Here is a 15,081-nt window from a genome sequence, read left to right as displayed (position 1 = left end):
GCAAATAACAAGGATATATTGCGAAGCTGTTCTAAATGCAATACCTCAATATGAAGTGAGTGACTGGGTACACAAACTGCGTATGGTCAGCTAAAAAAATAAAAAAAATAATAAATAAATAAATAAATAAATAAATAAATAAATAAAATTGCAATGCTGATTATTTGTTTCGCTCATGGGGGGTTTCTGGTATGTGTCAGTCTTTAGAATGCCCAAATAAAATCATCTGTTTTTAAGTTGCATAATTTTGAATAAAATTCTCAAGTTTCTGATACCCACGTCTGCCATCATGAAGATGAGAATTCCATGCAAATGCATGCTTTTAATGGCTCATTGAACATAGCTCAAACTCAGGGCTCACCCATTTTCTTAATTTCTGATTCCAAATAAATATACTTCTTCTGTGTATATTTTTATCTTTCTGGGGCTTAAAAACATGCATAATTCATATACAAGGCATTATTAGTTTAATTGTGCATATAATATACATTATTTCCAGATTAAATGCATATTTTAACAGTTTTGAGTAGACACCTGTTTTTCAGTTTTTATGATTCTTGTTTTTGTTTTAGGAACCAGGAATGAAGAAAGAAAAGAGGGGAGGGAGAGGGAAGCTAAGAATCTCACAAGAGGCTGCTTTCCCAGAATTTTACCAACACCTGTATGCAGATTTATTCATCCACAACAACCATTGGCAAATTGTTGATTTCATGACAATGGAAATTTAGCCTTCTAAGTCAGGAACCACAGCTGAGGCAACAATGAAACAGCTGCAGAGCAGTGTTGTGGAATTTCAACAAATCTCACTAACAACTTGTCTTTTGTAAACATTACAAAATTTATTTTGTATAATTAATTAAATACAAATGCTAGTTGTTTCTTTAATCATATCCATGGAACTGGTAGATCCTTTATAATTTCAGATAAAATGTACTAAAAATTTCAAGTTGAACAGCATGTCGCATATATGTCACCTATGGCAAGAATGTGAAAAACAAAATAACCTGCAGCACACCAAATCCAGGCATTTATTACTACTCCCACACATATGGCACTGAAAAATAATTTTTATATGGATTTGTGTGATGCTTTTGCAGGAGAAGCCCAACTCTTAAGGCTTTTTTGGAGGAGTATATAACAAAAGATGTCCCTTGTCCCTCATTATTGAGGAAAAATTATGTTCTAAGATCTTATTGTCAGGTAGGTCTATGTAATGTATTTGCCAAAATAAATTTAATTTTGTGTAAAAGTAAATGAAAACTATTTTCATATACATAAAAATACTTGTTATTTTACCAACCAGGTACTGTATAAAATTCATGAGGACTTGGAACCTCAAACATATATACATCTGTAAATGAAACAACTGATCCTATGGAGCACTATGTTGCTTATATAATTATAGGAAAATTAACTGAAGATGGACTCGGTCAAACCCATCTAGTGTGTTGTAAAGCACTGCAACATGCAAATAACTCCACAACTACTAGTTTGTTTGATGATAGATTGTCTAAGTTTAAATCGAATATTGTAACTGAATAAGATTTTAAATAACTGCTTTACTCTCATTTAAATCTCTAGTTTTATAATAATTTTCTGAGAAAATGCTGCTTACATTTTAGGTGTCTGAGACCAAATAACATAAACAAAAACAGAGTTATTTTGCTGTGAAGTAATGCTGCTCCCTACACGCTGCAGGCTATATTTTTCCTGTATGTATCAAAGATGCACAAGCAGCATTTGAATGCAAAAATATGCAGTAGGATTTAACTAACATTAAGACAAATTTCTCAAAATAACAAAATCAGAAGACAATGTCTGCTACCAGTAGACTCAATGTCAATTGCTGAAGAATTCCAGACATTCACCTACAACTACATGGATACTCTTCAAATCACACTTAAGTGCCTGGCAGAGGGTTCATCAAACCACCTTCACAATAATTCTCTGTTATTCCACTCTCCAACAGTACACAGGAAAAATAAAGACCTCTATCTTTCCGTGCCGGCTTTGATTTCCCTATTTTATTATGATGATCATTTCTCCCTATGTAGGTCATCCTAAACATAATATTTTCACATAAGGAGGAGAAAGTTGGTGATTTCCTGCTGCAAAAGGCTTTGTTTTCATGATGTCAACCCCAAATCCTGTATCATTTCCATGACACTCTCTCCCCTATTTCTCAATAACACAAAACGTGTTACACTTCTTTGAACTTTCTCAATGTTCTCCGTTAATCCTAAATGGTAAGATTCCACACTGCACAACAGTATTCCTAAACAGGATGGACAAACGTAGAGTAGGCAGTCTCTTTACTGGATCTGTTGCACCTTCTGAGTGTTCTGCCAATAAAATGCCGTCTTTGGTTCGCCTTCCCCACAACATTTTCTGTGTGATCTTTCCAATTTAAGTTGATCAGAATTGTAATTTCTAGATATATAGTTGAATTTATGGCCTTTAGATTTGTCTGATTTATCGTGTAACCAAATTTTAATGGATCCCTTTTAGAACTCTTGTGGATGATCTCACTCTTTTCATTATTTAGGGTTAATTGCCTATTTTCCCACCATACAGATAACTTTTCTAATTTTTTTGCAATTTATTTTGATTTTCTGAGGACTTTACTAGACAACAAGTGACAGTATCATCTGCAAACAACCTAAGACAGCTGCTCAGAATGTTTCCTAAAATTGTTGATATAGACAAGGAACAGCAGAGAGCCTATAACACTACCTTGGGGAATGCCAGAAATCACTTCTGTTTTACTCGATGACTTTCCATCAATGACCTTCCATCAACTACTATGAACTATGGCCTCTCTGACGGGATATCATGAATCCAGTCGCGTAACTGAGATGATATTTCATAAGTACGCAGTTTAATTAGAAGCTTCTTGTGAATTATGGTGTCAAAAGCCTTTTCTGGAAATCTAGAAATACAGAATCAATTTGAAATCCCTAGTCAATGGCACTCAACATTTCATGTAAATAAAGAGCTAGCTGTGTTTCACAAGAATGATGTTTTCTATATCCATGCTGACTGTGTGTCAATAGACGATTCTCTTTGAGATAATTCTTAATGTTCAAACATATATGTTCAAAAATCCAGCTGCATATCAATGTTAATGATATGGGCCCGTAATTACTGGATTACCCCTATTGCCTTTCTTGACTGTTGGTGTGACCTATGCAGCTTTCCAGTCTTTGGGTATGGGTCTTTTGTTGAGCGAGTGGTTGTATGTGATTGTTAAGTACAGAGCTATTGCATCAGCATACTCTGAAAGGAACCTAATTGGTATAAAATATGGACTGGAAGACTTGCTTTTATTAAATGATTTGAGTTGCTTTGCTGCTCTGAGAATATCTACTTCTAAGTCGGCAGATGTTATTGATTCTAATTCTGGAATATTTACTTCGTCTTCTTTGCTGAAGAAATTTCAGAAGGCCGTGTACAGTAATTCTGCTTTAGCAGCTCTGTCATCGATAGTTTTTCCACTGCTATAATGCAGGGAAAGCACCGATTGCATTTTGCTGCTAGCATACTGTACAAACAACCAGAATCTCTTTGGATTTTCAGGCTGCTTTCATGACAAAGTTTCATTATGGAAACTACTACAAGCATCTCACACTGAAGTCCACACTAAATTTCGAGCTTCAGCAAAATATTGTCAATCTTGGGGATTTTGCATTTGTTTAAATTTGGCATGCTTTTTTTTTTTTTTTTTTTTTTTTTTGTTGTTTCTGCAGCAGTGTTCTGGCCTGTTTTGTGTGCCATGGGGCATCAGCTCTGTCTTTTGTTAATTTATTTGGTATAAATTTCTCAGTTGCTGTTGCTATTTTTTTTTAATTCAAGCCACATCTGGTCCACTCTTACATTGTTAATTTGAAAGGAGCAGAGATTGTCTCTCAGGGAGGTGTGAAGTGAATTTTTATCTGCTTCTTTTTAAATAGATATATTTTTTATTTATTTTTGGTGGATTTGGGAGTTAAAGCATTCAGTCTCGCAACAACAACCGTGTTCACTAGCCCCTGTATCTGTTTTGATGCATATTATCATCTCAGGATTATTATATAAGAGGTCAAGTATGTTTTCGCAACCATTTACTACTCCAGTGGGCTCATGAACTAACTGCTCAAAATACTTTTCAGAGAATGCATTTAGCACAATTTTGGATGATGTTTTATGTGTACTTCCTGATTTAAACATGTATTTCCACCAATTTATTGAGGATAAATTGATGTCACCACCAACTATAATTGCACGAGTGGGGTACGTGTTTGAAAACAGGCTCATGTTTTCTTTGAACCTTGCAGCATTTGTATCATCTGAGTTGAGAGGTCAGTAAAAGAATCAAATTACTATTTTATTCTGGTTGCCAAGAATGACCTGCACCCATACTAACTCTCAGGAACTATCTATTTCAATTTCACTACAAGATAAACTACTGCTAACAGCCACAAACATGCCACATGTATTAATCCTATCCTTTCTGAACTCCATTTGCTCTTTCATAAATATTTCAGCTGAACTTAGCTCCAGCTTTAGCCAGCTTTCAGTGCTTCAAACAATTTGAGTATCAGTGCCAGCTACAACAATTTACAACTGTTATAAAGATTGTTCCTAGAGCTATGATCTTCCTGTGTTCAACCTTCACCCTTTGAGAATGAAGCCCCTTTTTTGTTTCCCTGAGACCCTCCAACCTGAAAAACCAGACAGTCCATCCCACACAGCCACGCTACCCATGTAGCCACCTCCTGCATGTAATGACTCCTGACCTATTTACTGAAACCTGGAAACCCACCATCTTACAGTGAAAGTCAAGTAGTCTGCAGCCTATATCGTCGCAGAACCATCTGAGCCTCTGATACAGATCTTCCACTTGGCTCTATACCAGATGTCTGCAGTCGGTACTGTCAACTATGCTTGAAATGGTGAGCTCTGGGTTTCATCTCGCAAACAAGCTGACATCCTTTACCACTTCTGGTAGACACTCAAAACCAGAGATAATCTCACTCAATTCAAAGTGGCATTGATGTGAGCCACCATCTGCAGTTGACTGCTCTCCCGTGCTCTTCACGGTATCAAGAAAAACCCATTCCATATCTGGAATGACTCCAACCGGTATGCAACAGAGTGCACATTGGCTTTCTTCTCCTTCTTGGCAGCCATGTTGCTAAGGGGGACTCATAACGCATCTAACATTGAAACTGCCAACTTCAAATGACCCTACCCTCTACGACTGCCTGGATATTGCAGGCTGAATGGTTTCCTCTGACACAAGACAAAGACAAGCGACTGCATCTGGCTGAGGGATAGTCTCTGCCACAGACAGCATCTAGAACCTGTTTGTCAGACTAACCCAGGACGCCTTATGTTCAGCCGCCCGGCAAGTCTTTCACAGCCTGCCACTCCCCGAGGCGACCTCCAACTCGACCACGGGTGAGGGGTCAACCTCAGTGCAAGCAGTAACTGGGATGAGTAACTGGACGGCTACTGGTGCAGGCCAATTGGCAGACTCTGGATCGTGCTAGACATCCATTGAATTCCCACGGCTGCCCACACCAATGATGCCCATCCACTGCAGCCTCAGGCTTTGTAACTGAAGCCAGCATAGCCTGGGGATGAGAGCTCACATCTGCACGCAGCAATCACAGTCCCTATCCATGCTAAAGATGGAAATATGGTGGAAAACTACACTACACAGACAAACACAGGACTATCGAGATGCATTGTGGAACACTGATGAAAATGCAATAAACGTGTTTAAATCATTCGCTACTGATTACAAACTTGTAATATGTCACAAAATCAGTTTACTTTCTGACACAAACAAAAACGTGAGAACTATGTCCATTAAATATTAAAGTAATATGCAGAAATTAAAAAAAACTGAACTACCAAAGCCCAAAGATGAACAATATAATTTGCTTCTAGTTAGGAACTCGTAAAATGTCAAAAAATCTGGTACTTCCGTGTAGCTGGCGTTTATTGACAGGCAGCTACTGTCCGGCTGACTGACTGAGTAATCATTAGTCATGTCCATGAGAAAGTGGGAATAGATACAAAGAACAAATGGGACAGCATCATAAACAATAACCCAGACAATAGATTCTTTTGTTCAGTGAAGAAGGTATTTTGTGGTGAAAGAATGAAAAAAGAATTTGACCTGACACCGTCACAAATATGCCCATTCAAATTTGTACAGTAGGAAGGTCATTTCTGCTTACAAAAATATTTTGACTCATACCACCACAGAAAAAATTTTGAAATGTTTCTAAGTTGATAACTGTGCAAAAAGGGAAGTGAATTAATAAAGTGGCAACAAAAATGATAGTGCATGTTTTAATGTAGTTTTCGCTTGATCATGCACGTACGGTTGTTCGATAGTACATGAATGTGTGCATATTTTGGGATTTTATAGTGCATGGAATACTCATATTTCTACTGACTGGGGTCTGACACAGTGTTCTGTGTACATACGCAAGGCAGCAGCATTTTGAACCTCCTGGAGGAGTGCTAAAATGATGTGTGCACAAGGAGGCAGATTGTGCAGCTTCTGGCATCCCTACACAGGACAAATAGTTTGCACTGTCACCGAGAATTGTGTCAAGCACACATATCACATGAGATAGGAGGAGGCTGAGAAGTCACATGTGACTGAACAGTCAAGAGAACAGACACAAAATACAGTGTGAAACAATGAGGATGTTGTACCATGAATCTTCATATGGGAACTTGATCACAAAGGTAAGAGCCAGTATCAGAATAATCTGCAACATTTTCAATTGAGATCAGGGGTACTCCCACATTAAGGCATGGGACAAGCTTTGGTCCTTGAGCACAGCATACATCGATGATTGATATTTGCAGGGAAGTAGCAGCGGCCATTTCAAATTAGGTACCACAAGATAGCACTGTGCTCCACAAGTGACAGTTGCCATAGGCTGCCTGACTCAAAATTTTGTGTTATTTCAGCCACCATCTGCAGGGTTCCAGATGGTGCTGCCCTGCCTGTACAAGTGCAATACTGAGCCAGCCCCAGCAGCCAGTAGCTTCACTCACAGAGCTAGACAGTGCAAGTAATATTCAGAATATACCAACAGATATGAAAGAATGTGATGACATATTGGTTGAAGAGAGAAGGTTATTACTTCAAAATACGATCAAGACAAAAACAAATGGAAATCTGGAATCAAATTCTACACCTGTAGCAGAAACATTGGGAAGATGCCCTAACACCAACAGGAATTTATGTCTTCTTCCTTGACACAAAACTGTCAAATATTCATGAGACTGGAGCTTCAACAATACTGGATGTCATTATTTTGAACCATTTTGTACTTTCACTGATTTCATTCCCACTGACTCTATCCATTTCGTTTCAGCAAATTTAGCTCAACTGATTCAGAGAAAAATTGAGAGAATTTGTCTCTAAATATTTGGCATACTAGGTAAATGGATAAAACTAATAACAAAACTGTTAAGAATTACTTACCTTGGCGGTGTCAGTATCTGGACATATTACATGCTGGTAGTTTATGTTGACATAATCTGTACCACTGCATATAGTTAGTGACTTTTCTTCCACATCATCACCATGTTTTCCACGTAATTGTGACAGCAGTTTCTGATCCTTTGAGACAGAAAAGGGACATACATGTCAATCTAAATTCAAAATGAGACACGTAATTGTTTCACAATGTCGTATTATACATGTTGCAACATGATATGGAAAGAAAATCTACAACTGTAAACAACAGCCCCTGCAATTGAGAACAGTTGTGTGAATCTCTGATCCTACAAATATACACTAAACAACAGCCCCTGCAATTGAGAACAGTTGTGTGAATCTCTGATCCTACAAATATACACCAATCACCCAAAAAATTATGACTACTGCCCATTATGAGATTGAATGCAGCCTGGAGGCATTGCAGGCATGTGGCACAGTAAGAAAAGCATATAAGTGGAGTGGAGCTGAATGGGAAAACATATCATCAACAATACAGGCCTCAAATGGGGAAATCCATTGACAAAAAGATAGATTGCACCTCGAAGTGAGCGTACTGGAAACAGCAAAGGTGGTTGGCTCTTCACATGCTATTGTTGTGAGCATTATAGAAAGTGGTTGAAGGGAGGGGGACCCACAAGTAGGTGACAAGAAACTGGACATCAACAAATCATCAAATAATGTGGACATCAAAGGCTTTCTCACTCTGTAAAGCAGATTATGTGGCGATCTGTGGCAGATCTGATGACAGCAAACAATGCTAGTGCAGGCACAAGCGTTTCAAAGTACACAATGCAGTTACACTGTTGAACATGGGGCTCTGCAGCAGACATACCTCTAAGCATTCCCATGTCAACCAACTGACATTGTTATTTATGACTGCAGTGGACATGTGGGCATGGATGCTGTACTGTGGATTAATGTAGGCTGGTTGGATGAATTACATATTTTGTTACTCCAGGTCGACGGCATGTCTGGATGTACTTCAGTGGGGGCAGTGTAATATGTTGGGGGAACATTCATCTGTGCTTGTGTGAGACCTGCTGCAGACCATTTGCATCTCTTCTTGCTTGATTTAGTCTCTCTCTCTCTCTCTTTTAACGAGACAAGGACAAAGGATAGCTTGGCACACTCCACAGAAAACATTGTCCAAGTTCTCTAAACCCACTACTCCCAGTAGTCTACAAGGGTCATGGTCATCCAGAAATTGAGTTTCACTGGGTACTTTGTCTTTTTTTTTTCTTTTTTGAGAAAGGAAAACCTAGTTACATGGAAAACTTTAGTGACAATAAATGCAGCAATGACTGAATTATTCTTCACCATAATGTTTGTATTCCTGTGTCATATAAATCTGGCTCGTGGGAATGGAACCAGTGTGCGACAGTTGTATTCAGTTTTTGTCATTATGAAACTGGTGTCCAAAGGACAGGAATTTCTTGAGGTGCAAGGAAAGACAGAAATTGCTGGGAGCAACATCAGAACTGTACAGCCAATGATCAAACAGCTCTCAGCTAAACTCTTTTAAAACTGCTGTTGTCCAGAGTACAATGGGCAATGCAGATCTCATTGCCCATGAGGATCCTGTTGAGAAACTTGTCACTGTCATCATGGTACTGTTGCAAAAAATGTCAATGCTGCTCCTAAGCAATTCATTTTGTATTCAGGTATCATGTTTTTCAGCATCTACCTGGCAAACACCTTGAGCAGAAGATGCTTAGCAACTATTCATACCACAGCAATTGCAGTATCTGTGGAAAATGGCTGCTGATATCCATAACCACGGAGCAAATGTTCTCCATCACGCACTGCTGCACCAACTTCACAAGTCGTCACTGATGAGGCATATTTTTCTATGGCCCTCTTTGATAGGGACAGTCATAGACCTACAGAAAATTGCCTACACAAATGAAGCACAATCTGTTTGCTTGTAGCCTTCAGCCGATACACCTGACACAGCTAATGTTGAATTTTGATTGGCACTAATGCTTTGAACATTGAGAATCTCTGTCACAGACTAAATCTAGAAACTGGCAGAAGAAAGAATAATAACTGCCATTTTCAACTACTACTGCAGCACTACTGACATAAGTCAAGACTTGTCCGAAACAAGAACGCACATTGTTTGGTAGCCAAGGAAAGCATATAGATGAGAGTTCATATCATTTTGTAGAGGCTCTGTGGGTATCAGGCCAAATGCCCCTTCACCTTCCTCTGCTGCCTGCCTACACATTATGCTCAACCCTGGGCAGTAATAATATAAATAATAATAATAATAATAATAATAATAATAATAATAATAATTCTTGCAATTACTAAAAAGATGATTATTACTAATCTATTACCAGAAGTGAAAAGGTTTATTTATTACCAACATGCATTTTGTTATATTCACTAACAACATAAGCAGTGGTTGCATTTTACATCTGATTTTGCTTATATCCAGAAGTGTCATCTGCATACATATTTCCAAGTACTCTGCTGGTGTCTGTGACCTAGTATCACTTTGACTTGCAGCACTAAACATTTCTCAAGGTAAAAAAAAATTAATTATTGCACCACTGCCATTTCTTTCTGATTAAATATATGTCTGTCTTTACAAAGGTCTGAATCTATATATATGTGTGTGTAGTCAGAAGTATACAAACATATCTAATCATCTTTCCCTGAGGAAATGTATCTAAGGGGGCAAGTGAAATTTATATTAAACTTCCTGGCAGATTAAAACAGTGTGCTGCACCGAGACTAGAACTGGGGACCTTTGCCTTTCACGGGCAAGTGCTCTACCGACTGAACTACCCAAGCACGACTCACAACCCGGCCTCACAGCTTTAATTCTGCCAGTATCTCATCTCCTACCTTCCAAACTTCACAGAAGCTCTTCTGCAAACCTTCCTTTCAGGAGTGCTAGTTATGCAAGGTTTGCAGAAGAGCTTCAGTGAAGTTTGGAAGGTAGGAGATGAGGTACTGGCAGAATTAAAGCTGTGAGGATGGGTCATGAGTCATGCTTGGGTAGCTCAGTCAGTAGACCACTTGCCTGTGAAAGGCAAAGGTCCAGAGTTTGAGTCTCAGTCCAGTACACTGTTTTAATCTGCCAAGAAGTTTCATATCAGCACACACTCCGCTGCAGAGTGAAAATCTCATTCTGAAATTTATATTAGGCAAAAAGCACCAATACTTCTTCATAAAGTTTGATTTAACTATTTACTCTTCAGCATTCTTTAGTAACACCATAGTTCACAAGCTTCATTTCTCCTCTTGTCTGTGCTGTTTGTTACTCACATAAGGCTACAATCCAGACTTTCAGAAAATATGTCATAAGAGTTTACATTATATTTGGTGTAAACAAATTTAATTTGTTTCAGAAACACTTTTCTTGCAACTGCCAGTCTGCATTTTATATCCTCTTTACTCTGGTCATCCTTGGTTATTTTGCTACCCAAATAGCAAAACATGTTAATTACTTTTAATGTCTCATTTTCTAATGTTATTCCCTCAGCATCTTCTAATATAATTCGGACTACACTCCATCAACCTTGTTTCACTTCTGTAGATGTTCAACATAAAACATATTTTCAAGACACTATCAAATGGTTCTAATGGCTCTGAGCACTATGGGACTCAACTGCTGTGGTCATCAGTCCCCTAGAACTTAGAACTACTTAAACCTAACTAACCTAAGGACATCACACACAGCCATGCCCGAGGCAGGATTCGAACCTGCGACCGTAGCAGTCGCACGGTTCCGGACTGCGCGCCTAGAACCGCGAGACCACCGCGGCCGGCCTCAAGACATTATCCATTCCATTCAACTCATCATCAAAAATTTCTGGCAGCCCTGAAGAGGTACAACATTCTGGATTAGTTTGTATGCCAGATCTAATTACCGACTCTGGCTCTGTCTATCTAACCCATTAAATTGGATCAATTTTTACAGATATCTGAACCTTTCCACGTGCTTATCTTTCCTTTGCATTGTTGCTAAACATAATTCTCTGATGTTTATGTTCTGTGGAGTCAGTCTTTTCATAAGGCACTTTCAGGCCATTTTTTCTCAGCAAAGCTATGCAAATTGTCCAGCAGATTTTAACATCTTCATTTTGAACTAATAGCACAATATCATCAGTAAGGGCTAAAACCTTAGCATCTAGGTCCTTCCTTTCTATCAAAGGTGTATCTCTCTTAATCCCTCGACTTCCAGAGCTGTTTCCCAGATTGTTGCACCATTCTCCAAAACAATACAGAAGAGGACTAGGACAGCTCATCCAATTGTCTGATCATTGTGTTACAGACTACTATGAGTAACTTTACCACTGAGATGGTGTTTGTCAGGATCTGTTGAATGATTTTTGTTTCACTGTCAAATACCAAATCCTCCAAGATGCTGAATAATGTTTGCCAGTCAGTTAAATCACATATCTCTTTGAAGACACCAAGAATGAGAACAGTATTTGAACTTCTTAATGCTCATGTGATTAAATGCATTTAAGGTTACATAGTGGTTTTATACAGATTTTCTCCTTGCTGAAGACAACTTAGTTTCTTCCATGAGTTAGTAATACAGCTTAATAGAACACTAGAAATATATATCACAAAAAATATCAATAAGTCATCCAAAAACAAAGGTTAGTGGTATATTAGCAAAATAATCATGAAGGACTGAAAAAGAGTGGCCAATGTAAAAATTATAGAGCAGGTAAAGTTGTTTAAAAATTTATGTAAAAACATATCTGTAAAAAGATTTAATGCCATCATAGAAAACAACATATAGATATGTAAGAAATCAGTCTTTGCTTTTGGAAACATGTAAAGAAATTCCTTTACATCTATACTGTTTTACATCAGTCAGACTTGGGTATAAGGATGGTAACACAAGATGATAAGAATACTGGAGATGAGTTTGTTACTACGTATTAAGGAAGTGACTCAGAAACAAAGAAATTGTAAGCAATGATACACAAGCACAAAATCTTTTTTATTTCTTTTAGACACAATAGCAGTAAAAGGCATTTAAATACAACCAGTTTCAGCCATACAATGGCTATTAATGAGACCCTGAATCTGGAGCAGCATATGGTGAACACAGAACACTGACAGACAGTCAAATTATATCCAAGCTGAAAGTAAAACTGATAATACAGTTGCAGAAATATAGACCAACCAAACCCAATGTCTACAACGTAAGGAAAAGATAGATTGCTACTCAATGGAAAGATCACATGTTGAGTTGCAGGCAGACACAACAAAAACACTGTTACAAATTAACTTTCAGCCAAAGCCTTCTTCAGAAAAGGAAACACACACACACACACACACACACACACACACACACACACACACACACACGCGTGCGTGCGCGCATGCGCAAATGCGAAGCAAGCACACCTCATGCACACGTGACTGACATCACCAGCGGCTCAGCCCAGAATACCGACTTCCACCTTGAGTTCAGTGATGGTAGTCATGTGCGCGTGAGGTGTGCTTGCTTATGTGAATGACTCTCTCTCTCTCTCTCTCTCTCTCTCTCTCTGTGTGTGTGTGTGTGTGTGTGTGTGTGTGTGTGTGTGTGTGTGTGTGTGTGTGCTCTTCCTTTTCTGAAGAAGGCTTTGGCCAAAAGCTAACGTGTAAGTGTCTTTTCATTGCGCTTGTCTGCAAGTCAACAGTCTCTCTACGGTGAGTAGCAATCTACCTTTTCCTTATATTGTCGATACTCCAACCTAGAGCTTCCACTGTTCAAAACTCTTGTCTCTCATATCCTCAAAGGACAATCCACTTATTTTTTTAAATGCAAGGAGCAGTCAATAGGTCCAATAATTTCCAAACAAAATTGCACCTATTTTGAACAGAGAAAGGATATGAAAAAGTTTTTGTGAAAGCTTAAAATTCCTTTTTAGCAGTAAGAGGCTGCTATTGGTCCTGTTTCACTTAGCTGTAGCCTCTTTAGCTATTTGAGTATAAGGCTACTACATACAATTAGAATTTTCAGATTAAACTGTGGTTTCTAAATGTTACTCATGTTTTACAAACCTTTGGAAGGCCACCAGCTCTAATGTCACTAACTTGGGACAATTCTATGACGTTTCCATGCTGCAACAAAAATTGTAAAAAGTAATTCAAAATGTGATGAAAGCAGTTCTGCAAAACAAGGTAGGATTACTATTAAACACAATGAGAATCAAGTCATTTATCATCACAAGATACACTCCATCTTTTATGCTGAAGCTTTTCATGTTTCAATACATCAGGACAATGTTCAGTCTTGGCTACGGAAATTCTACTAAAAATGAACTGCATTATATAACAGTACATTGTATTTTACACAACTGACTTAAAACAGTCATAACACAGCTTTTGTCATTGATACATGTGTGATCGCAATTCTAAAGCTCATACCAGTCATGGAAAAATAGCAGTTTTTATTGAACATGACATGTTCAAAAAGTATCTGAACAAGTGGTAATAAAACATACTGAAGTAATTCTGATAGCTGCCACTATTGCTCTCCAGGGGGTAACTTAAAGCCATTCATGAGTACACTAGAGCTCTTTTACAATAAATAACAAAATGGAAGTGTGAAATGTATAGAATTTAACAGAGTTTTCTCACTAAAAGTGTGAGCAGGGAGGTCTCATGAAAATATATAATTTGCACAACAAAGTAATGATCTCCATTAAAATGATGTCCACTTCAAGTACAAGCTTGTATCACAAGCTGTGAGTGAAGATAACTACAACACAAGATTGCAGTTATGTGGTTTAGGATTCAGTGCCTCCTTGCACAAATACTAAAGCTCAGTATAAATATAAACTACACCACCACCACCACCACCAAAACCACTTGCAAGCTTTTCAATGAGGCAAATATTTACTGTTTTACTAGCCATCTGTACAGAGAACAATAAAAAAAAAAACATTCCCGCAGCAAACGTGTAAACGAAGAAAATTACTGTTTATTAGAGACTTTATGATATTTATTTTGAATTGTTATTTTCCATAACAAGTGTATTGTTACTAATATTGCTTGTTCTAGTTACAAGTTCACATCAGGGGTAAGGCCATCCTAAAAGGAAAATATAAACTTCTGTACTACTTTTCTAAATTGACCAATCCCCCCTTATCACCCAGAATCACACCAGACTGGAGCAACTGAACCATATCCTTCACCATGGCTTTGATTATCATATATCATCATCACCAGAGCTGCATTCTTGCTATGAAATGTACTTACTAAACAAGATTACGTCTGATAAAAAATGACTACATAAATAGCCCATCAAACAATATAAAAGTCATGTGGAAGCATATAAAAACACAAAATGGGGAAAATAGCAACACAGTGAAAATTTTACAATTACATTAAACAACAATGAGGTCAGTAATCCTTCAGCAGCAGCTATGCTGTTTAATGACTTCTTTGTCGGTATTGCAGAAAATATGCTAACAATGACTTTTAAAATGAAATCTGCATCTATGAAATATAAAACTAACTCTTGTTCCAAGACAAAATTTATTAGCTCTGACACCGGAGGTGGAGTTGTGAAAGCAATAAGAAAACTATTTTATCATAATTTTGAA

The 15,081-nt window shown here is 37.9% G+C and overlaps 1 protein-coding gene across 3 annotated transcripts in view; it reads right to left on the bottom strand.

Annotated features, from left to right (window-relative positions):
- The window catches only part of LOC126198524 (1-phosphatidylinositol 4,5-bisphosphate phosphodiesterase-like), a 590,920-nt gene that overhangs the window by 403,939 nt on the left and 171,900 nt on the right, over positions 1-15,081 (bottom strand). For all 3 annotated transcript variants that reach the window (XM_049934913.1, XM_049934915.1, XM_049934914.1), the window contains exons 3-4: positions 13,535-13,594; positions 7,496-7,633 (exon numbers count right to left, since the gene is read on the bottom strand). In XM_049934913.1, coding sequence (XP_049790870.1) covers positions 7,496-7,633; positions 13,535-13,594 — 198 coding nt within the window. The remainder of the gene's footprint in view (positions 1-7,495; positions 7,634-13,534; positions 13,595-15,081) is intronic.

Source organism: Schistocerca nitens, chromosome 8, assembly GCF_023898315.1.
Source record: "Schistocerca nitens isolate TAMUIC-IGC-003100 chromosome 8, iqSchNite1.1, whole genome shotgun sequence".
Classification (NCBI taxonomy): domain Eukaryota; kingdom Metazoa; phylum Arthropoda; class Insecta; order Orthoptera; family Acrididae; genus Schistocerca; species Schistocerca nitens.
This window is presented reverse-complemented; position numbering and strand designations above follow the sequence as displayed.